At 48.4% G+C, this 23,063-nt stretch overlaps 8 protein-coding genes across 8 annotated transcripts; 5 read left to right on the forward strand and 3 right to left on the reverse strand.

Moving 5' to 3' along the window:
- The first annotated feature begins 724 nt into the window (after positions 1 to 724).
- EDB91DRAFT_1220185 (26S proteasome subunit P45) lies at positions 725 to 2,708 on the forward strand. The gene is made up of 6 exons (XM_041320886.1): positions 725 to 1,035; positions 1,102 to 1,227; positions 1,281 to 1,680; positions 1,731 to 2,023; positions 2,077 to 2,374; positions 2,430 to 2,708. The coding sequence occupies exons 1-6, from the start codon at positions 796 to 798 to the stop codon at positions 2,468 to 2,470; spliced, it is 1,398 nt and encodes a 465-aa protein (XP_041179681.1). The 5' UTR covers positions 725 to 795; the 3' UTR covers positions 2,471 to 2,708.
- Positions 2,709 to 2,915: 207 nt separating this feature from the next.
- On the reverse strand, positions 2,916 to 8,418 carry EDB91DRAFT_1119964 (P-loop containing nucleoside triphosphate hydrolase protein). The gene is made up of 22 exons (XM_041318167.1): positions 8,002 to 8,418; positions 7,880 to 7,952; positions 7,636 to 7,828; positions 7,411 to 7,584; positions 7,171 to 7,354; positions 6,856 to 7,109; positions 6,718 to 6,801; positions 5,547 to 6,668; positions 5,458 to 5,496; positions 5,329 to 5,401; positions 5,154 to 5,281; positions 5,079 to 5,107; positions 4,952 to 5,025; positions 4,820 to 4,902; positions 4,728 to 4,768; positions 4,365 to 4,673; positions 4,008 to 4,312; positions 3,833 to 3,956; positions 3,645 to 3,778; positions 3,539 to 3,594; positions 3,302 to 3,485; positions 2,916 to 3,247 (listed from the first exon to the last, which is right to left on the reverse strand). The coding sequence occupies exons 1-22, from the start codon at positions 8,211 to 8,213 to the stop codon at positions 3,136 to 3,138; spliced, it is 3,987 nt and encodes a 1,328-aa protein (XP_041179682.1). The 5' UTR covers positions 8,214 to 8,418; the 3' UTR covers positions 2,916 to 3,135.
- A 3,215-nt stretch (positions 8,419 to 11,633) lies between these two features.
- Positions 11,634 to 13,767, forward strand: EDB91DRAFT_1049503 (kinase-like domain-containing protein; the record flags this gene model as incomplete). Its single annotated transcript, XM_041313466.1, has 10 exons — positions 11,634 to 12,064; positions 12,113 to 12,341; positions 12,397 to 12,462; positions 12,512 to 12,705; positions 12,760 to 12,891; positions 12,938 to 13,098; positions 13,150 to 13,224; positions 13,275 to 13,516; positions 13,570 to 13,669; positions 13,730 to 13,767. 10 exons carry the CDS (start codon positions 11,634 to 11,636, stop codon positions 13,765 to 13,767), a joined length of 1,668 nt encoding a protein of 555 aa, XP_041179683.1.
- EDB91DRAFT_135963 (uncharacterized protein) lies at positions 13,452 to 15,249 on the forward strand. The gene is made up of 3 exons (XM_041326181.1): positions 13,452 to 13,516; positions 13,570 to 13,669; positions 13,730 to 15,249. Exon 3 carries the CDS (start codon positions 13,906 to 13,908, stop codon positions 15,109 to 15,111), a length of 1,206 nt encoding a protein of 401 aa, XP_041179684.1. The 5' UTR covers positions 13,452 to 13,516; positions 13,570 to 13,669; positions 13,730 to 13,905; the 3' UTR covers positions 15,112 to 15,249.
- Positions 15,250 to 15,386: 137 nt separating this feature from the next.
- On the reverse strand, positions 15,387 to 16,774 carry EDB91DRAFT_1049597 (uncharacterized protein; the record flags this gene model as incomplete). The annotated part of the gene is made up of 2 exons (XM_041313470.1): positions 15,387 to 15,776; positions 15,833 to 16,774. 2 exons carry the CDS (start codon positions 16,772 to 16,774, stop codon positions 15,387 to 15,389), a joined length of 1,332 nt encoding a protein of 443 aa, XP_041179685.1.
- Positions 16,775 to 17,988: 1,214 nt separating this feature from the next.
- On the reverse strand, positions 17,989 to 19,466 carry EDB91DRAFT_135925 (PQ-loop-domain-containing protein). Its single transcript, XM_041326180.1, has 8 exons — positions 19,320 to 19,466; positions 19,239 to 19,264; positions 19,015 to 19,177; positions 18,604 to 18,949; positions 18,525 to 18,548; positions 18,327 to 18,470; positions 18,241 to 18,272; positions 17,989 to 18,178 (listed from the first exon to the last, which is right to left on the reverse strand). Exons 1-8 carry the CDS (start codon positions 19,350 to 19,352, stop codon positions 18,104 to 18,106), a joined length of 843 nt encoding a protein of 280 aa, XP_041179686.1. The 5' UTR covers positions 19,353 to 19,466; the 3' UTR covers positions 17,989 to 18,103.
- Positions 19,467 to 19,554: 88 nt separating this feature from the next.
- EDB91DRAFT_1236272 (band 7 family-domain-containing protein) lies at positions 19,555 to 20,901 on the forward strand (the record flags this gene model as incomplete). The annotated part of the gene is made up of 9 exons (XM_041321428.1): positions 19,555 to 19,723; positions 19,775 to 19,808; positions 19,860 to 19,908; positions 19,956 to 20,034; positions 20,087 to 20,271; positions 20,329 to 20,454; positions 20,503 to 20,565; positions 20,619 to 20,796; positions 20,858 to 20,901. The coding sequence occupies 9 exons, from the start codon at positions 19,555 to 19,557 to the stop codon at positions 20,899 to 20,901; spliced, it is 927 nt and encodes a 308-aa protein (XP_041179687.1).
- Positions 20,902 to 21,613: 712 nt separating this feature from the next.
- Positions 21,614 to 23,039, forward strand: EDB91DRAFT_1080216 (NADP-dependent oxidoreductase domain-containing protein; the record flags this gene model as incomplete). Its single annotated transcript, XM_041315196.1, has 6 exons — positions 21,614 to 21,831; positions 21,888 to 21,969; positions 22,048 to 22,254; positions 22,312 to 22,462; positions 22,521 to 22,894; positions 22,947 to 23,039. 6 exons carry the CDS (start codon positions 21,614 to 21,616, stop codon positions 23,037 to 23,039), a joined length of 1,125 nt encoding a protein of 374 aa, XP_041179688.1.
- Positions 23,040 to 23,063: the final 24 nt, after the last annotated feature.

A 23,063-nucleotide genomic window follows, 5' to 3' on the forward strand; every position in this document is an offset into this window, starting at 1 on the left:
CTAGTAGTCCGTTGCTGAGTTGATCAACGTATTTGCTTCTGAACAAATTTTACTGCTGCTCGAGCAAGGATATCTTGGAACAGAGGAAATCTCAAGCATAGGTTGAATACATAGAATATGACTGAAGTACTTACTGTGGTGATCACAGTCGAGCGGGAGCGGAGTAAGAGCTGAGAAAACAATGTATATCTCAGTGTCTAGAAGAAACTCGCGTAGCACAATGTAAAGTACCTGAGAAAACAATGTATCTACGTTTCGTTAGCGATCTGTATAGTAATAAGAAAAACATAAACGGCTTACATCTCAGTGTCTAGAAGAAACTGAGATGCCCGTACGATGAACTCGACACTTTATACGAAGTCAGTATAGTAATGGTAAATGACGAATGGCATAGAGATAAAAGAAACTAATTTCGACAGCCTCGGCCGACGTCAATGCGTCGTCTCGCTGTATGGACTGGTTGCGCTCGTCATGTCTCACTCTGACGTCGCTAGGCTTCCACCCGGTCCGTCGTCCGAACGTCCAGAGTCCAACACTTACGACGCAGTTTTGTAGTCTCGTTGTCGCTTTTGAATGCTACGTTTGTTACTCGCAAGCCTTATCGCAAGCTTTGACACAGTGGATGTACATATCTTATACGCGAATGTATGTTGACTGTTCACGTGAGTTAGGAAATCAAAGAAGGCGCGTCCTTGAGTTCGTGTGTGCTCCGATTTCCCTTTTGGGAAGCGTTACGCGTCGGTGAGCATCTCAGTTCAGCACCATCATCAATCCCTTCCACCCGCTCGTCACATTATGTCTTCAGTTCCCCCCTCTGAGCCTCCATCAGACCCTCCTGCAGGCAATAACGCGCAGAAGCCAGACGCACCACAACAGCCAGAAACTACCTCCTTACCAGGTCAGGATGGCGTTGCAATGGACACAACGCCAGATCAACCCGCAGAAGAGACTTGGGATGACATTCCAGAAGAGATAAAAGCTCTGACAACAGAAGAGATTTTGACCAGAATACGATTGATTGATAATGATATCAAGGTGCGTGCATCTCACAATATATTTCGCAGAGCACTTAACTCCAGAGTACTTGCCCTGGTGACATAGGTCATGAAGTCAGACACACTGCGATTACAGCACGAGCAAAGCGTGATGAAGGAGAAGATACGTGACAACGGGGAGAAAATAAAGCAGAATAAAGTCTTGCCGTATCTTGTCGGAAACGTAGTGGAGGTACGCGCTACCAGGTTATATGCTCCAATGCGGCGGTTGTTCATCTACCATAGGTCTTGGATGTTGATCCAGAATCAGAGGAGGACGGGGCAAACCGCGACCTGGACTCAATGCGCAAGGGCAAATGTGCCGTCGTAAAGACGTCCACTCGACAAACCGTTTTCCTCCCTCTTATTGGTCTCGTGCCTGCAGACCAGTTGAAACCTTCCGACCTCGTTGGCGTTAACAAAGATTCTTATCTTATCCTCGACAAGCTTCCGACGGAATATGATTCACGCGTCAAGGCAATGGAGGTTGACGAACGTCCCACAGAAACTTACACTGATATTGGTGGCTTGGAGAAGCAAATTGAGGAGCTGGTCGAAGCTATCGTTCTACCGATGGAGCAGGCAGACAAATTCAAGACCTTGGGCATAAAACCACCAAAAGGTTGTTTGATGTATGGGCCACCGGGTACGTATGCATCTTATTTTCATGCGCACCAGTGCTTACATTTTTGACAGGTACTGGGAAAACTCTCCTCGCCCGTGCATGTGCTGCGCAGACGAAGGCTTGCTATCTCAAGCTTGCCGGTCCTTCACTTGTTCAGATGTTCATCGGTGATGGTGCCAAGCTTGTTCGCGATGCATTCGAACTTGCTAAAGAGAAAGCACCCGCAATCATCTTCATTGACGAACTGGACGCTATTGGAACAAAGCGTTTCGACTCAGAAAAGAGTGGTGATCGTGAAGTGCAGCGAACCATGTTGGAATTGTTGAACCAACTTGACGGTTTCTCGAGCGATCAGCGAATTAAGGTGATGCTATTTACTATCGACTTTAGATGTCTCAACTCATTTTTCTCGTCCAGGTCATCGCAGCGACAAATCGTATCGACATTCTTGACCCCGCCCTTCTCCGTTCAGGTCGTTTGGATCGCAAAATCGAGTTCCCACTACCAAATGAGACCGCTCGCGCCCGTATCCTCGAAATCCACTCACGGAAGATGACCGTTAGCCCAGACGTTAACTTTGAAGAGTTGGCGCGCAGCACGGACGAGTTCAATGGTGCTCAATTGAAGGCAACGTGTGTAGAAGCAGGTATGATCGCCTTGCGTGAGGGGGCTACCAAGCTTGGGCATGAACATTTCCTAAGTGGGATTGCTGAGGGTAAGTAGCTTACTTCGATGACTATCTCGGATAATCTTCTGACGTTGTTCTGCAGTGCAAAGCAAGAAGAAGAACAATTTGATGTACTTCGCATAGTTCGACCTTGTGGTAGATTCGATCTTTGCACTCATATTTTCACTTATGCCACTATCGTCTCCATCGCAAGCTTGTGCAACGCCGAGGGGTGCGAGTGCTCCTCCTGTAACACTTACTCTCGCCAGCTGATTGACTGTACGGCTACCGACGTTAACGTTGCTTGTTCCTGGACTCATTGAGCTCGATGCAGACGCTAACTCATTTTCCACCTTTATCGGCGATTGTGCAGCTAAGCTCTATCAATAAACCTTAACCCTGTCAACCCACCCCTGTCTCAACCTGTGATGGTACAGATCCCTTTTCAGGAGGCTGAGTACCAGCAGTTGCAATGATAGCCACGTTGAAGACTCGATAACTAAGAATTGCATGTCCATCACAAGTCTCGCCGCTTGTTGAAACAAGAATCCTACTGCGATCATTTGCATGGCCTGAACACGCTGCTAGTCCGGGGTAGATTAATTCATTGATCACTTGATATTCAAAGGGACATTATGGAACTACTATAGCATCGGAAATGAGAGTAAACTATGTAGGCTAATTGTCCGGAACAGGGATGGTAAGGTCGTACGCGTAATGCATCGGGAATTAATTGAGGGTATGACACTGTAAGAACTGGAATGCGAATATGTTTAAGATCTGAATGATAATAACATCAGATGAGGCATCTATCTCTTGCTTAATGCTTGCAGTTGGACGTATTCGTAGTAGTCGCCCTTGAGCGAAAGGAGCTCGTCATGAGTACCAGCTTCGCTTACACGACCTTCCTTTATGAAGTATCTGCGAAAAAGTATCAGTATAATCGTTTCTGGAATATCAACAGTGGTTTCTCACATGCAGTCAGCGTTCTGAATTGTCGAGAGACGATGTGCAATTGCTATCGTCGTCCGACCCTTCGCGGCTTGATCAAGAGCCGCCTGCACGACCTTCTCAGAGGTCGAGTCCAATGCTGAAGTTGCTTCATCTAACAGAAGAACCTTCGGATTGCGGAGTAGGGCACGGGCTATTGCAATGCGCTCTGAATAGGGAGTGAGTACACCGGAGAGAGAACGAAAATTCTCGGTCACGCACGCTTCTGGCCACCAGAAAGTTGCGACCCTTTCCCGCCGACCTCGGTGTCAAAGCCGCTGATCGTCATTTCAGTACAGTATCGTTCAAACTGAGTCAGGAGACATACTTGGGAAGCGATTTGATGAAATCCAGAACATTGGCATTGCGGCACGCAGCCTCGATTTCCTCTTGAGTAACCTCAGACTCTGGCTTGATGGCACCCAGCAGAATGTTGAAGCGGATGGTACCAGCGTAGAGCGTCTAAATGGCAAATGAGCGATTAGACGCGCATCTCACAAGACTCTATCTGCTTACCGGTTCTTGAGACACGAGGGCAAGCTGCTTTCTGTACTCCTGAATGTTGAACTCATTGATGGGTTCATCATCAAGCAAGACCTGACCGGCCAACGGATCATAGAATCGTTCAATCAACTGGATACTGCAATTTCACATGAGAGCACTGAAGGTTGAGAGAAAATTGGACGCTTACACTGTACTTTTACCGCAACCACTGGCGCCAACCAAAGCGACATAAGTACCAGGCTCGACTTTGAATGATAGGCCACGGAGGACACGGACGCCAGGACGAGTCGGATAACGGAAATGGACGCTCTCGAAGCGAATTTGGCCCCTGACGGTTTTCTCGGATAGACTCCTGCCTTCGGTCGACTCGGCATCAATCTCTGGGATTGAATCGATGAGCTTGATGATTGCGGCACCAGCACCCTTGGCGGACGAGATATCTGGCACAAAAGCGAAGATATTGCCTGCTTGAATTGCCCCGAAGGTTGTGCTCTGACACGGCGCAAGTCAATGAAAGGTTGAACGAGGTGTCTTGTAGACTCACCATGAGTGCAATGAAGAAACCCTGGACGGTGATTTCAAGCCGCGAGACAAGCGTCGAGCCGTACCAGAAAACCAATGAAATGACGAAGAAGGACATGGATTGAGAGAGGGAAAAAAAGAAGTTACTCCACAACGACGTCCGATTCGATTTGCGCAGGGGCTCTTCTAAGCTGGCGCTGTAGAGCTGTATGCAGTCTTCCTCGCGCGTCAGTGATGCGACGGTACGGATAGCTGAGGCAGCCTCGCAAGCAAGCTGCGCAGACGACGCATGTGCTGCCTTGTTCTGCTGGTCCTTCAAGACAACTACTCGCTGTAAACAAGACGTTAACTTTGCAAGCTCTGAAGTGAATAAAAATTTACGTACCAAACGAATGTAGCCTGCAGACACAAGTACAGGAATACACGCTAGATTTGGCACATGAGCAAGAGGTTGATGATTTTGGAGGAACAACGTACCCATTCCGACCAGAGCTGGCTTCCAGGCATAGCACAATCCAATCAGCGACCCGGCGACCAGTGTGGTGATCGACTGCAGGATTCTGCTTGGCTGTGAGAATTACACTGCACCACAATGTATCTTAAACTTACGCTCCGAGAGTGACGCCAGCAAGGCCATTTACTTTCTGCGCATTTTCACTTAGACCCGACGTCAGTGCACCAGTCTACAAGAGCCTGTCAACAAGTGGGATGTACATATCCTAATAGGAAAACTTACGCTGTTCTCCTCCTTGTCGAAGTATTCAACTGCAAGACATGAGGTTGATAGAAGAAAAAAGTGTGTAATGCTTACTGTCTTGGCGAAGGATGGCCTTGAAGCTGATTGACCGTAATTTAGCCGTCAGGGTTGCTGCAGACGATGCAAAGAAGTAGTTTTGGAAGCCGATGCTTATCGTAGACAAGATGGCGATGATGAAGAACCTGTTTCGAGATTTAGCGGGTACTCCGTATATGGCCGAAGCACACACCATAGAGCATTGCGATCGCCATCATAACGCCTTTCAGCGTTTGTGGGCGCAGAGAATCCAGAAATCGCTTGACCTACAATGAATGCAAACGCTCAATTCAGAGATATGCAAGGGTCAAAGATTGCTCACCATACACGATACCAAATGCAGGATAAACAGCGCCACTGCCTAATCACCTATCATGTCAGAGACAGCGAGACACTCTTGAAACAACGTACAAATTGCAAAGAAAGCACCAATGGCATATCGGTGCAGTTGCCCCCGGAGAAGAGCTCCCACACGTTTGAACAGATAAAACAGGCCGTATTCGTCTTCCTTGGTCTCGCCCCTCTCTTTCTCCTCGTTGCGTTTGTTGACGATGTCGCTGGTAACCGAATGACTAGTATTCTTGCGACCAAGGGGAACCTCCTCCAGAACGACCTTCTCCATATCTTCTTCGTCGCCAGCTGTTGTTGTGCTCTCGGTCTCGGCCTCACGCAGCTTTTGGGCCTGGACAAGGCGCGAGTATGCGCCATTCTCATCGGCCAAGAGCTCATTATGGGTACCCTGCTCCAGAACGAGACCATCTCCCATTACAAAGATCATATTCGCATCTTTGATCGTCGAGAGTCGGTGAGCGATGGTTATAGTCGTACGTCCAGCAGCGGCCTTATCCAATGCGTCCTGCACGATGCCCTCGGATCGCGTATCAAGCGCACTGGTGGCCTCGTCAAGAAGGAGGATGCGGGGATCGGAGACGATGGCACGAGCGATAGCTACACGCTGCTTCTGCCCACCTGATAACAAGAACCCACGTTCGCCGACCAGCGTATCATACCCTTGCGGTAGCTTGGTAATGAAGCCATCGGCGTTTGACTTGATACATGCCTCTTTAATGAGTTTGAATTTCTCTTCTTCAGAAGCGTTTTCAAATGGGGTACCAATGAGGCCATGTGAGACGTTGCCTTTGATCGTGGTCGCAAACAGTGTGGGTTCTTGGGAAACTAGACCGATCTGAGATCGCAACCACTTCAGGTTCAACGCCCGCAAATCGACACCGTCAAGCTTGACGGAGCCACTCAGTGGATCATAGAAACGCTCGATAAGTGAGACGATGGTTGACTTTCCAGAACCGGATGCTCCAACAAGTGCAGCAGTCTTACCGGCAGGGAAATTGATGCTGAGACCCTTAAGGATGGGGACGTCGGGGCGGGAGGGATAACTAAATTTAACGTCCTCGAGGGTAATCTCACCAACGACCTTTTCGGGTTTCAGACCTCCCGGGTCGGCGGAGTCGATTTCGGGGGTACGTTCGATCGTAGCATATAGCTTGGCAGCAGCGCCACGTCCATGAGTGATCGCTGAGATGGAAATGAGAAGGTGCGGAGTATAAGAGGAAACAAAACTCACCTTGCATCTCAGGTGCAAGAAGGGCCAAAGAGAACGAACCAATTAAGATAGCCAAGAAGACGTTTACGACTGCGCCGGCGTTAGCTATATTGTTAATGTCAATGAATATTCTATTTCTCGAAGAATGTGAGATATTACCGTATCCCTCATTGATGAGGGTAGTGCCAAAGTCGAAGGCGAGAGCATAGGCGCTATAGATGATAAAGAAGAAGCAGGCCAATCCTCCACCATGCCAAATGGCAGCCTTTGAGTCAACAATGCGGGACCCATCGATGTGCTTGTCATACAAAGACGACAGGAATTTTTGAGCACCGAAAGCTTGTGCAGTTCTGACAGTGGAGATGACCTCCTCAGCAAGGGTTCCTCCCTCCGCGACATGCTTGAGGGACATTCTGTATTAAATTACATTGACATTGAGGGACCTGTGTTACCTGGAATGGAGAAAACACTTACTGCATATACTTGGAGACAAATCTATTCATGACAACCCCAGTTATGCCAATGCATGGAAAAATCGAAGTCAGCGCCAAAGCAAGGCGCCATGATCGGGAATATGCGAGAATGAAACCTGTAAGGAATGCGGATAGGAAGCTCACAACGAGAGCGACTTTTTCGGATATCCCCTGTTGTACTAAATCTGTTGGTTGTACGTTATTTTAAGTCAGAACAATTATTCATAGGCGCTTCACTCACGAGTATCAGTTTGAATGCGGGTAGCAACTTCTCCAGCTCCGACATTATCGAAGAAAGCAATATCCTGGCGAAGAACCGCCCGGAGATACCGTTCTCGTATTCTTTTCGCATTAACCTCGCCGGTGTAAACCCAAATAGCCATGTACGCATATGTGCACACGAACATGCCGACACCTTCATACACAGTGAATAGCAGTTTACATAATGATAAGACAAAGGATTCACCAATGTAGGTCAGATAGGAGGCATCTAGTGCGGCACTTGTGCGAAAACTCGCTGCAGCGGCATCCAGAATCTGTTGAGCTTGCGCGATGGAAGCGGCGTTGCCGCTTTGTACCGTTGCAGTATAATTGTTTTCTGCGAGATTGAAGTTGACGAAGTCTTGGGTTAAACTACCGAATAGCAGGCTCATGAGAGGCTGATGATGCATACATAAATGGTAACGTGTGAGATTGACAAGACAACTCACCTGAGCTGCGCCAGCGCCAGCGGCGCAGACTATACCAATGATATCAAGTGTAATCTCGAACGAATTTGAGAATCTGTTGAAGGTCAGGCTGAGTCTCCCCCTTCTAATGAAAAAGGACACACCGGAATAGCGAGAAGAAAGAGACGGGTGGAGTAGATTCCGCTGGCTTAACATCGACAGCAACATCTGGATCATTTTTCTCGACCATGACGGATGAATCTTTGTTCCTGGAGAAAAAGCCGCGCCTCGATCTTTTCGACTTGATTTGTGATGTATGAGTGTCCTGAGAAGCAGGCCGCTTCTCGTTGCGCGTGGAGAAGTGACCGTCCGACATGATATGAGGAGACAACAGTAGTAAGTGTGTTCACTGTCGACGGCCTATTAGATCTGAGGGGACTCACGGAGACCTGTCAGAGACCAGCCTGGGATATGAGTGGTACACATTGCTCTGCTGATATACTGCATGCCGGGTCCGGTTCACGTCAGTCTGGGTTAGTCATCGAATCACAACTGACTTGACACGGCGCCTTACTTGACAGGGGAACCCTGCCGGCGAATACCCACGAGGTTTATTACAGTTGCATTCCACGCTTGCGCCACCCTCTGACTGATTTACTGCGCATGCTGCATACATATGACTTAGTTATTCCACCCATTTCTGCCTGGTTGTCTAGGGTCGCTATTTGACTCTAACCGTCTGAACTCGGAGCAGAATATTCAATTTGAAATCACAGCCTAAATAGTTTATGTCATCCCGTCGGCCTTCTCTTCGTTCCTCGTTCCTTCCGGCGGCGGGATCACTCGGATTGGTGGAGTTTCAAATCAATCCCCTTGCAGTTTCCCACCTCGTCCAGAAATATTTAGAGAGGTATGTGTAACGTTACGCATGCGCATGGCTGGGCAACGATAGGCGCAGCGCATATCAACTCAAGTGACCGCTTTTCAAATTCAATAGCACTATCTATGGCTAGGGCTGGTACTGGTCACCTTGTCTCGGACCGGTGGGAATGATCTAAAACCTTTACTGTAATACCCCTACTGGCACGAGTCTAGGCAGGGCCCGGGGCCCTTAATAACCACTCGATACCGAATTCACCTTCGAGGCGATCCAATGGTCGTGCTTGGCCAAGTTCGAAGTTCAAATGGTGAAAGGGTATTCAGCATGGGTGAGGACTCTCGCACCCATGGTTCCTCCGACTCGGAGACCCTTGGCACAGTGTCCTCATTTTAAACAGTGCCTCCGCGAAACTGAGAGACTCATCGTTTAGGTCGCCATATTCGAAGATTGACCGACGTTCATGAATGTAATCTAAACAGGCACTACGACCTACTACGACTGGGAGGCTTCGCAGGGTTCTCATGCATAAGTGACGTCGGTTACTCATAGTTACTCGCACACTGAATGCTGGACAACTACGAATGCACATCCCGCCATCTGATTTCTCTGTTATTTGCAATCGGGCGAAACGCAACTCGTTACGGCTTGCTTGTGCTATCTTGAAGATTAATGTGATTTTGGTGCTTTCGAGGACTTCGCGCGGCTGATTTCCTGTAACTCTACTGACAATACGACGCTCAATAGCGACGAAGTATCTCCGCTAGCATGACACATGGAGCGCTCTCAGGGTCGCTACTATCTTGGACAAGCGTTTGCTTGCACACGAAATCGACATGAGAGCATACCGATTGCTAGCGTGAAAGATTTTTCTTCGTTGGTAACATAGGACAACGGGTATCTATTCCGGTATTTTATTTTGTTTCTCCCCGTTATACAACTTTCCATACCCATTTTCAGAAGACATCCTGAAGAAATGAAAACTCATTCTCGCATTTCAATAACCAATGATCCAACTTGTCACAGGTGCTAGTCAGCACCAACGGACTTGTTTACATCATTTCCGTGTGCGCTTGATGTTGCTAAGGGCCGGTATCATCAAGTCTATACAGCATTGATTCATGTTGACTCACAGGTAGAAGAGTCAAGACGTGACGGGACCGTAGCAGTATATCCCTCTGAGTTCAATTCACGGTCCCGGAAGAGAAGTATCCGGAACATTATCACTGCGGTATGTTTGGTTATTATACCGACTTCGCTCGAAGTACGACTCACGAGAGCTCATGAGTCAAGGTAGCCCATGACACCGCCTGCTGCGCCCCGGAAGCGAATTTAAAATTTGCGGATATGCGAGCTCCCTTTACACCCATTTTCCTTGCAGCCGCCAACTAAAACTAACCTAGTCTCCCTAGGCAGACTTTAGACGAATGAAGACGGTCGTTCCCTCTCTAGACTAACCCAAACGACGGTCAGTACGTACCGCCCTTTTAGGAATACACTGAAGGTTGCCCCCTGTAACCTCATTTGTCTTCATCATTTAGAAATTAGTATGGGCGTTGGCTGAATCTTTGTACTTTTGTACCTTTTCCACGGTGTGCACGACGATCGGTAACTTTTATTTACTCCTCGGCGATATGAATGATGATAGAAAGCACCAGCATTGCTAATGGACCTGTACCGGTGGAACTCTCTTTTGGTTTCTCGAGTTCACCGGCGCCAACGGGGACGGGGAATTCCCGAATTGTTCCCGGCCAAGAACACGTTCCAAACTGCCCCCCACCCAAAGTGGAATGAGGCGAGGACTTGATGTGGCAGTACCCAGGTGCGAATCGCGATCGAATACTTCCCTGAGTATTTGTGCCATTGACCACGTAAATTAGCAGCAAGTGCTCAGCATTCTGCACTATCTTTGCACCATGAGTCCGCTCTCATGTAAGTGACCTTCCGTCGGAAAGCTTCTCGCCTTGACGAAGACCAATTTGGTCTTGGATCACTTCTTAGTTCCCGTCGATATGCGTCAGCTTCTTCCAACGGATTGATGCGATGATAAATAATGATCTCCACCGGAAAGTACTCGCAACCTTGATTATGTCACATCGAAGAAAAGCTTGGCTCCCAATACCAATACAAAATTGTCCTCCTCCTGCCGGAGTCTTGTGCATGCGCGTTCCTACCGGCTAAACAGGTTTTTAGGAGAAATTTTATATGAAGTCGCAAGAATCAAGAATGAACCATGGTCGTCGAGAGTCACGCATAGTAAGTACTATGTAGTATGTACATAACAGTCACTTGTAAGACTGATGCAAGACTGATTGAAATTCCAGGGAATGGCGCGTCTAATTTGTGGGTGTCCTGTGCCACCGTGACTGTACATGATGTGGCCATCAGACAGACTACTGATGACACCCTTGTGCATGTTGGTATTGCAAACCGGTGTCGTTGATTGTTTTCAGCGCTCAGGCTGAATGATTTAAAATGCTCTGTGATAAGCTCCCACACTTACCTATAGAAGCAGAAGACAGTGTTCCCCTAATAAGTAAGAGGTAAAGGGTGTGCGCAATAATAATAGTTAGTACATAATACACCCGTCGACTTCGGAGCTCGAGGCTGCTATAGCCTCCCTGCAGTAGGGTCGATGAGTAGATCGCCGTCGGTTGGTTCTTAATTGTCCCCCCTCCCCAGTAAATAATAGTACTGACAATTGCTGGTATTCGGGAGCCTCGACTCGCCTCGATCGATGATAATCATTAATATTGCCACGTGCAATTGCCGATTTCTAAAAACCAGGAATTCACTGTAACAGTGTAATATCACCATCAACTTTCATCAACTGACGGTCCCCACACTCTCCCGCATTAATACTCTCGCCTTAAACTGCGCACTATTTTGTTCAGCTGAGCACTAATATACAAGGACGCGATGTTGAAGGGATTCGGGAAAATAACCAAAAAAGCTTCAACAGCCACCCTGTCTGCTGGATCTTCTGACGAGCCCCCGCGGTCGACGACCCCAACGCCCAGCAATCCTGGGGGGAAACCTACTTCACGGACTGGTCTTCTTTCCATACGTGTTCTGTGGGCTGAAGGCCTGGCCCTTCCTGTAGGCACCATAGTCCCTTCCGCCGTCCAAGCCGCGCTGTCCACGCAACAGGCTAAGGTCGCCGCATCTGTATCTCCCTCAAGTGTAACACAAAGGCGACTCGCGAAGCGCCATGGCGCCAAGGACAGTGTTCAGCGTACACAATGCTGGTGGCTACCCTATCTTGTAATGGAGTTCGAAGTCAACCAAGTTCTAATTACCCCATTGGGCGGTGATTTGGAGAAACCACTGTATATGTACCAGGCGCAGTTGTGAGTGTCCATTTTATATCACATTTTGCTTGTCCTGAATTCCATCAGCGACGTATCGCGCCACTCAGAAATCTCAATACAGTGCTACTTGCGGACCGAACAGCCCAAAGTCGGCAGTGATGGTTTAGCAGATGATATGGGCAATGATGTTTTCATGGGCGGAATCAAGTTCACGCCAGACTTTGACAATATTGGCTCCGTCGGTCAAGACCAGTGGCACGATGTGACAGGTGGTAGAGGAAAGATTCAGATTGGTGTAGCATACCAGCCTACCTCTGTCCGTGATTTCGTGTCTTCAATCTCGAACCATGAGTGACTAACGGAGATGGCAGGGTCAATCTCTGACGATCGATGAATTTGAGCTCATAACTGTCATTGGCAAAGGCAGCTTTGGCAAGGTGTGCTTCAGTGTCAACGTGCCATCGTCGCGCTTGACGTTTCTTTCAGGTGATGCAAGTTAGGAAGCGTGACACTATGCGGATATATGCCCTCAAGACTATCCGCAAAGCTCATATCGTTGACCGAAAAGAAATCACACACACATTGGCGGAGCGGCTCGTGCTTGCGCGTGTCGAGAACCCTTTTATCGTGCCTCTGAAGTTCAGTTTCCAATCCGAGCAGAAGCTTTACTTGGTGCTCGCGTAAGGCCACTTCAATGTTTATCTTCCGAAGTTGTTCATGAGAGCCTCCTTTAGCTTTGTCAATGGAGGAGAGCTTTTCCATCACTTGCAACGTGAACAACGGTTTAATGAGGAGCGATCACGATTCTACAGTGCTGAGCTACTATTGGCTCTGGAACATTTGCATGAACTCGACGTCGTCTACCGGTAAGCAGGTCGCCCCTCCTTGTTACGCTGTGCTTATCAAGCCCAGCGATTTGAAGCCGGAAAACATCCTTCTGGATTATACTGGACACATCGCATTGTGCGACTTCGGGTTATGTAAGCTCAATATGAAGGACTCAGACACGACGAACACGTTCTGTGGCACACCGGAATATCTTGCACCGGAGATCTTGAATGGTCAAGGATATAGTAAGCTCTCCTTCATCACTTGTCGTATAATTTACTGATCGTCTGTTTTAGACAAGTCAATTGATTGGTGGACTCTTGGCGTGCTTCTGTACGAGATGCTCTCCGGTCTTCCACCTTTCTATGATGGTTTGCCTATCCCGGTATTCGTGTCTATTGTCGTTAATCATCCACTTCAGAGGTTACGGACAAGATGTACCAGAAGATCCTCACTGATCCGCTTACCTTCGGCCCCGACATTGGTACAGAAGCTCGAAGCATCCTGACTGGTCTTCTCAACAGAGATCCCTCGAAACGACTTGGAGTCAACGGCGCTGAGGAGATCAAGAAACACCCATTCTTCGTAAACCACATTGACTTCAAGAAGCTTCTGCAGAAAAAGATCCAACCACCATTTAAGCCAAGCGTGTCGAGTCCTGTGGTGAGTGTATGTCTCTTCGGGAGTGCGCGGTCATTTAGTATATTGGTGCCTAGGATGTTTCCAACTTCGACACTGTCTTCACGGCCGAGGCACCTATCGACAGTTATGTTGACGGCTCCCACCTCTCATCCACAGTCCAAGCTCAGTTCGCTGGTATGTCAATTATGGTGTCCTTTTAGATACAATATGTTTAACTCACCCTGTCTGTCATAGGATTCTCGTATAATGGGTCAAACATGCCTATCGGCTGATGCATGATTCATCTCAAATCTCTTATCTGGTAGATACCTTTCGCATGGCTTGGAATTTTGTTCACGTATATACTGTAATTGCTGTTCAATCAAGGCATTTTGGATATTAGTAGTTCTACTGGTTGCATTGGAGTCAATATGATACATGACAACAGGGGTTATTGTACCCCAACACAGTCGGTTAGTCATCACTGGCATCGGGGAGATTACGTCTCAAGCTCTCTCTCAAGTGCGGCCATTATGGCCACTGTTGCTCATCACATTCGTTCGGACTATAATCCTGAGGATAGAGAGCGGCTGGAGAAGGAGACGGGCCAAATTCCAATAGACGAAGCAGAAGAGTGGAACACAGCGCCAACTTTCTCTGCTGCCCGCCGTGCCCCACCTCCATCATTTGTTCCCGCGCGCATTCAATACGACGAGTGGGGTTCCGCTGTTTCGCTTACCCATGCAATATCTTCGAATACCCCTCCTCCAGATAGTGGAACCTCTAAGTGGTATAGAGCGTTGACAAGGGATAACTCGGTGTCGGGGAATGTTAACCTACCACCAGCCAGACCATCGAGCGCACCCAGTGAAGCACCCAAGCCAAAGACGGAGGCTACCACCAAGAATAACTGGTTCATTAAAAGAGCGCTTCAGTCTGAACCATCAACAAAACCTAGTTCTCCCGCGCCATCTTTGGCAGACCTCCTTGCACGAGATCCGCCACCACTACCGTCGGAGGGACGGTTTGTTCCTCCAGTCTGGCTGGCAATAGGGCCATCAAATAAAGGCTTTAATTTACTACAGAAGAGTGGCTGGAACGAAGGAGAAGGGCTTGGTGCACATGTCGCTCGACCTCCGCGCCCCCGATCGCCAGCACATAAATCTAATGGTGCTGAATCAATATCGTATGCACCTTTGCGAGGGGCAAGTGTGCCGGCCGGTGACCAGAAACCTCGAGACATACAGCCCGATCTCATCGACCTCACTCAATCCGACTCAGAGTCAGAAGACGATTTTGAATCGTTCCACCAATCTCCTTCCCTTCCGCTCGTTCCAGTGTCCAGTGCATATAAAGGAACTGATCCGCACTCCCAGAAATCGCTGTTGACACCTATTCCAACGATACTCAAGTCTGACCGCCTTGGCATCGGTTTGAAAGCGAAAACGGAGGGCCCATACAAGCAGTCGAAGAAGCGGGTTACTCATAACCAAGCAGCATTGGCATCCCACATTAGAGCTGCCGAGGAGCTGCGAAGGAAGAAGGCTGAGGTCGGTCGAGGTCGAAGAGGATTCGCGAAGGTACGAAGACGCGAAGAGAACGAGAGGAAACACATGCTTGCATATCTTAATGAATAGCTTGTCTTAATATCTCTCCCTCCCTCAAACACTATGTAACATAAGTCCTATGCTAGGCGTGAATTGCAACGAGAAAGCTACAAATTACACAGACGAACACTATTTTAATAAGTGAAAAGCTTGTCGTTACATACATAATGTCGTTGCGTGCACTATCGTGCGGGTAAGTACAATATACAAGAAGTACAGGAAATCCGTATAACACACACTCATCCATTCAAGTATTTGCTCTAGGTATGTGCATGTGAGAAATATCGGTCGTGAGCTGCGCGGCACTAGGGGAGGCTAGACTCTCCCCATATCCCTTTCGCTGGCTCACAGCGAACATCGCGGACGTACATCTTGAGCCACTGCACCATCTCTTTACTGATCTGATGACAGCGTGTAACGTCGACCGATAACAGACGACAGGGCTGCATCGTGGGCGTAGCTGGACGGCTGAGCGACAAAGCGTGGATATGGGCAGAGGCAGATGCAGTGGATACGAAGGATGAACGCGAGGCTGCTGCTGCTGAAGTAGAAGAGAGTTGAGATGGGCGACCAGAGAGGCGAGATTCCACAAGTCCTCGTAGGGCATCCCATTCGAGCGCAGTACACCCGTCAAGATTGAGACGTTCTAGCTTGGGGCACATCCATGGATGGGCCACAGATGGTGCGGAAAGATTCTGAGGAGAAGTCATTGGAAGATGCGCTAATGACATACATCTACTCGAATGCTTACCTTCAACAGGAAGCATGTGACGTCTTCTACGTCAACCAACTCCAGAGTCACCAATGATGGAAGCCGCCGAAGTAGTAGTATGAACTTCGGTTCGTTCAAGAAACTGGACTCGATACGAAGATACTTGAGCGGAAGGGAAGTAAGAGATTGTTGTCGAAGATGCTCCAAAACTGGTGTGAGATTGTCGAGGTAGCAAAAGTCAAGTGACTCAAGGGCGGGGAATGAGATTTGACTAAGAAGCATCCGAGTACGCATGATGCCTGCGTAATAGAACGAGGCTTTGGTGAGCCTCGGGAGTTTTACGACCTTTGTAGACATAAATTCATGTTCGAGAGAAACACAAGTCTCAGGATCCACGTCAGACATGTTGCGTAATGCAAGTTCTTCGAGACAAGGACAGCCTCGGAGAATGTCTAGCAAGGTGTCAACAGATGGAGAGGATCCGTTCCAGTAGCCCCCTAGTTGGAGCACACGAAGGCTTGACACGACTCTCCTGTCCCAATTGAAATTGAAGGACGTGAAAGAGCACGAGCGAAGGCGGGGAGTGTGCCCCTTAAAGAGGGGAAGGCAGGGGCTGGAGTAATGGTCTTCCTGCATAGAATGGAATATGCGGATACACAGTGTTTCTAAATTGGGAGCCTCTTCTTTACAGCGCAGAAGGGCAGCATGTGCCTGTGGTTTGTTGGGAACACTGAGACGAAAGGACCTTGCTCGCCAAAGCGCAGGGCGGATGAGATCCATCGCATGAATGATACTCTCCATGGCGCCGCTCGCATTGTCGACTCGAGGAGTGAAGTTGATGGTGATATCGAGAGGTACCGACTTCGAACGTGCGAGCTTGCGATGGGCCTTCTCCAGTGAGTCATGCGGACTCACGCAGATATCAGCCCACAGTTCTGGTGTGTCGATCGCGACGTCCCTCCAATACCGGGAAACCAACATTAAGGTCGCTACTAGCAGAGGATCATCCTCTCCCATATTACACACTCCCGTGACGAATATCGACGAAAGAATTTCCTCTGGAATTCGATGGATTGGAGATTGGGATCTAACAACTTGCTCCAGATGCGACTCTAGCTCTTGGCGCTGGTTCATTAAGCATGCCATCTGTGTATCCAGGGAGTCTAGTGCCTCCCTTAAATGAGGGATGGACACACCCGAAGTTGAACTTCCTCCTGAGGGTGAGTGGTCGACATTGTATCGTGTCATGGATAGCGCAGAGCTTTCATGACGACGAGCAGGTCTGGCGTGGGCAGACGGCATCGCGACAAAACCTGGAATGCACTGCGAAACTGGTTGAGACAGGAAATGAATCGCTTCGTAAGGTGGAGGTGGTGACGCCGGTGATGAGGACGCCGAAGATTCCACGCTAGATAGTCGAGTAAGAAAGGTTGCAGTCATATCAGGTAGCTTGGAACCACGATGATCAGCGATCATAGTGGTATCGTCTGTAGCTGAGCGAGATAAAGATGGCCACTGCATCATAGTATGATGGCTACAAGTGATCGATGGGTGCGTGATTGTCACTGGGCTCTTTATGAGTGTTGAACAACCGCACGTAAAAGTGCTGAATTAAATAATGGTGGTGTGGTTGTAGGGCTTTTAGCAAAACGCGGCTTGACCAGCCGCAGACGTGTATGTTTTCAAACACCACCTGTTCATCGTGTTGACATAAGTGTCATCGCAGTTAATCGATGAATAAGATAGACATGCCTGCGCTTACAGCCATCTTTATACGTGCAGACGTTAACCGAACAGAGGGATGGGGACCTAATCCGACGAGAACTAAAAGGTTTTAAGTTGATCGCACGGATAAGAATGTACCTGCGAAAGAATGGGATCTTGCGGTGTCCGTCGAGATTGGCACGAGGCTAGGAGCATGTTTTATTGGGTTACTCCAGGAGGACATTTCGTCCGGAATTGCTTGATGAGTCTTGCAACGTGCGGCGGCAAAATAGCAATTCGAACACGAGGAGAGCAACGAGGCAGAGTCAAGTACAAAGTCACTGGCTCGATCCGAATCCCCTTCCCACACAGCTAACAAGAACTGCAAATTCCAGCGTTATGGGTCATTTGTACCATAGACATCCTGTCAATGACCTCTTGATAATTTCTGGGAAGAATGGCAATGCAATCAGCCGTGCACATCAAATCAAGTCATCTCCGTGGGCCCAGCCAAAGTAGAGATGTAAAAGTCATTCACAGCAGTCCGTATTCTTATGTCTAGGAAACAGTAACCTATGGATACAGCAAACTTCTAATACCGAACACTTACGCCGTAGCTCTATTATCGATCCAGCCTCGCTGCGCTGAAACAAATCCGTAATAAAAGAACTGGCCGAGCACCTAAAGATATCAGATATAGAGCGATGAAGTATATCATGATGGCAGAAATCGATTGGACGCACAAGTATATCAAGAAAGATGGTCAATCCGCTACCTAAAGAACTCAACCGATTGGTCAACTGCATATAAGCAAGTCACGAGCAAATACCTGCTAGCCAACTTGCATTCCTGATCAGATAATCTGGGTCCCGAGATGCAACAATAATAGATAGTGCGTATGTCGAGTTTCCCAGGATAGAGAAGACAAATAATCCGGGAGCAAGGCCCTCACATCTGGTCTTTGAGTTCTTGACTGCGTCGAAAATTAGAATAGCGAGGCGGGGGATAGGCACGTGTGACTACTGACCTATTTGCGGCAGTCGTGCACCAACTGTCAAGGAAGATGGTAAGTGAAAGTATCCACACATGGCATGACAAGAACACACGATAAGCAGTGGCGCTGGTCCACCCTATTATCTGGATATTCCAATCCAACTTCTTATTATTGGGAAGGACCGGAGAAGTGTCATTGTTGGGAAGCCAATTGCTGATACAATATGCCGCCACACCAGCAGCTGATACGAATGCGACAGCGGCCAGGTACCGCACGAAAATTCGCGTGATCGAGGGCTCTGGTCTTTCGGAGGGATCCACTGAGCGACTATCACCAAGAAGGCATGTGTCCTCGGAAACCTCTCCTGAGATATGCGCAGGTATAACATGCCGCCCAGTTTGCCGCTTCCACCGGTAATAATACACTTGGCAGAGCAACACTGTGTCGCATAAAGTGTACTAACCGGACCGGTTATAAAGGTGTCATCAAGGGGTCAAATCACAAGGCAACACATAAAACTCACATAAACTCCAAGGATGATCACCGTAGGCAGCAATCCAGCCATCACTGCACCAGCTAGATTACATACGTCGCCCAGCAACCATACGTAGATGAAGAGGAGAGATAAACCCTCCCCGCTCTGTAGTTGATAATTCTCAATTATTTGAGGGGAATACACGACAATCCTGCAGAGGTTCGTAGAGGATGAGTCTTATTTTGTGACATGAATTTTTTTGCCTCACTGACCAGCAGGCTATTGAAATCCATCCAAGCTTGAGGAGGATTCGAAATCAGCACAGGGATTAATTGAAATGTGGGGACACGCACGACACTGCTAGCTGCATTGCCTTCTCCGAACATTGATGAGGTATCACTTGGTAGCTGACCAGTACTAATTCCTAGTTAAAACTGATAAGGAGATGGGATGAAGATTTCGGCGTCTTTGGTCTGAAAATTGAAATTGCAAGAAGAGACACGTGACATTTGTGCCGGTGCGTGTGCGTATTCCACTGGCAGTAGTTTCGAACTCTCTCTAACAAGTCTCTAAGGCATACTCGACACGATGAACAGTCAAGACGCATTCAGAAAATTCGCTCAGCAACTACAGAGGGCCAGTCAGTCTGGAGGTGGTGGTGGGATGCCAGGAGGTCCAGGTCGCTTCCTCGCAGGCGGAGGCCTGATGGTCGCGCTGGTGGGCGGTGGACTGCTCCTGAACTCGAGTTTGTTCAACGGTGTGTCTCGTGTCATGTGTTTTATAGCGGTTTCTTACAACTCGATATAAGTCGACGGTGGTCATAGAGCTATCAAATATACTCGGTAGGCTGTTGTGTCACGCGTCTTCTAAGTTCATGGCTTATCCTACTCTAGTCTTCAGGGTGTTAAGGATGAAGTGTACAACGAAGGGACACACCTCATGGTCCGTATAACCGTTTTTAACGCATGTTGATTGTTTACGTTCCTCAGGTTCCCTGGTTTGAGACACCAATAGTTTTCGACATTCGTGCAAAGCCTCGCAGTGTAGCAAGTTTGACTGGCACGAAAGGTGGCGTCTGCAGCTCGCGGCGTCCTTGTTCCCGCTTACTTTTGAATTGCAGATTTGCAAATGGTTAACATCACTTGCAGAGTTCTGTCCCGGCCAGCTGTATCTGCTCTGCCTCAAATATATCGCGAACTAGGAAAAGACTATGACGAGCGTGTGCTACCGTCTATCGTCAACGAAGTCCTCAAAAGTGTGGTGGCACAGTTCAATGCAAGTCAGCTCATTACACAACGTGAAATGGTGCGGCATATCTTTAGCTATTGCTCTATGGTACATTGACGATGGGCTTGGTGTCAGGTGTCTCGGTTAATTCGCGAGAATTTGACGAATCGTGCATTGCGCTTTAATGTCGTCTTGGACGATGTGTCCATTACCCATGTGGCGTTTTCACCCGAGTTCACGCATGCCGTCGAGGCTAAGCAGGCGAGTAATCTGGTACATCTCCTATTCACATAATTAAATACGCCAAAGGTCGCTCAACAAACAGCTTTAAGGGCCGCCTTCTTGGTTGATCAGGCAATTCAAGAAAAACAGGTCATCTTTCCTTGTAACGATTCTCATTTTTCCTGATTTTGATGTATCTTCAGTCCATTATAGTGCGAGCCCAAGGTGAGGCTCGGAGTGCTGAGTTGATCGGTGAAGCAATGCGCACGAACAAAGGATTTTTGGAGCTCCGACGGCTTGAGGCCGCCAGGGATATTGCCAACATGCTGGCTGCCTCAGGCAATAAAGTGATGTTAGATGCCCAGAGCCTTTTGCTGAATGGTATGTAGTCTTCCATTTTGTGACGATCACTGCTAAACAAATCCCTGTCCTTTTGACACAGTGACAGGAGAAGACACAAAAGAATTGCTGAAAGTGAAGAAGTAATCTTATTGCCTTGTCAGCGTCTCGTCGTTATTGTCACCGTACCTGCTAATGACAAAATTGGATATGTCGAATATGAACTCATTCGACTCCAAACTGTAGGGATGAATAAATGCATCAAGGTTTGCTGGCAACTGTGTCCCTGACATTCATCCCGTCATCCTTTCCGCCCCAGCGTGTCGTGATGTGTCAACTGCCATACTCGGACATGTGAACAATATTGAGCCCACAAGCATCCTCCTTTGTTCTTCAATTATTCGCAGCATGGTCGGCCTTCAGAATGCATCCAGTTTTGAACAGTTTATATGACCTGTGCCGCCAGCTCTTACGTGTTTACATCAAATGACGATCCCTTGTATTGAGCTGCTCGTCCGTTGTAGATGATTCGGTAGATGAAATTTCCAATGACGATTTAAAATTTTGTACCCCACGGACTACGGTTACTCCGGGTACATTTGATTTTCATATCACGGACTTTGCCCGCAGTGTCCAAGATGCCTTCGCCCACTACTTAAAGTGGGCGGCCTATCATCCTATGATCAACCACCAGCAAGCAATGCCATCTTGCTCAGATCCCTAACGCATTCTGGGCACGTTGCAACGTGGGTGCCGACAAATGCCAGATTGAAAAGCATATATAACCCATGCTACCAGCGTTCAGCAAACTACAGCTGTCTAACAGTTATCACCAGAATCCTCACTCGACTCTATAATAATGTCTTTATGGATACCCTTGCCAAAGCCATCATCTAGGCTAGCGCGGTATCGCGTGTTGTCTCCTAATGCTGGCGTCCATGTCTCACCCCTGCAGCTTGGTGCCATGAGCATCGGTGACCAATGGGACAATTTGGGGCTGGACAAGACATCCTCATTGAGGCTCCTCGACGCGTTCTACGAGGCTGGGGGCAATTTCATCGACACCGCTAGCAACTAGTACGTATCATGTCGCAGTCATCTTCATTTCATCATTGTCTCTCGCCACCTCTCAGCCAAGAACAAAAGTCTGAAGAAATCATCGGAGAGTGGGCAGAGCAACGGGGCATTCGTGACCAGCTCGTGATCGCTACAAAGGTAGCTTTGAAACACGATGGAAATTACTGTAGGTTTGATGCTGATACATATGTGCTCAAGTACACGACGAATTACTAGCGCTTCAATGACGCCATCCCCCATAAAGTGCTATATACCGGCAACAATGTCAAGTCAATGCACGTCAGCGTCGACGCCAGCTTGAAAAAGCTGAGGACTTCCTATATCGACATTCTGTACGTGCACTGGTGGGACTGGGACACTTCCGTCGAAGAGGTCATGAACGGTCTGCATGTGCTTGTGCAACAAGGGAAAGTGTTATATCTCGTGAGTGTCCTCGTCTTTATGCCGACTCCGACACTCATTGACATAGATCGCCGGCAGGGCATCTCAGACACTCCTGCTTGGGTTGTGTCCAAAGCGAACCAGTATGCTCGGGACCATGGAAAATCACCATTTGTGATCTATCAGGGTGCTTGGAACGTCATGAGTCGGGACTTTGAACGGGAGATCATACCAATGGCCCGCTCCGAAGGTAGATCAACCACATGCTTTTCACTGTCTGGCGCTTCGACTCATGCTCATCCACGCAGGTCTTGCGCTTGCACCCTGGCACATTCTTGCCGGCGGAAGACTTCGAACCGACGAGGAAGAGGAACGCCGCCGGCAGACAGGAGAGAAAGGTCGCAAAATCCCGAATTACACCTGGGAACGCAACGAGAAGGAGCGGGCCATGAGCGCAGCGCTGGAGAAGGTCGCCAATGAAGTCGGTGCGAAGCACATCGCAGCGGTGGCCATTGCATATCTCATGCAGAAAACGCCCTATGTCTTCCCAATTATTGGTGTGCGAAAAGTAGAGCAGTTGGAAGCCAACCTGGAGTCCCTGGCGATTTCGTTATCACCTGAGCAAGTGAAGTATTTAGAGAGTATCGTTCCTTTCGACATTGGCTTCCCTAACATGATGATCGTGAGTTATCAGTGCTGCGTTGTGCGTCAGATTACTGAGATATTCCACCTAGGGTGATGGTACGCAATACAACGTTATGTTGCTGCACGCCACATATCTGGAAAAGCAGCCGCTAGGGCAGCCCATAGTTCCAGATGCTGATTAGTTCCGTACTGCTTCAAGTGCTTGT

The sequence above is a fragment of the Suillus paluster genome, assembly GCF_016628075.1.
Source record: "Suillus paluster strain FC165 chromosome Unknown EDB91scaffold_13, whole genome shotgun sequence".
NCBI lineage: Eukaryota > Fungi > Basidiomycota > Agaricomycetes > Boletales > Suillaceae > Suillus > Suillus paluster.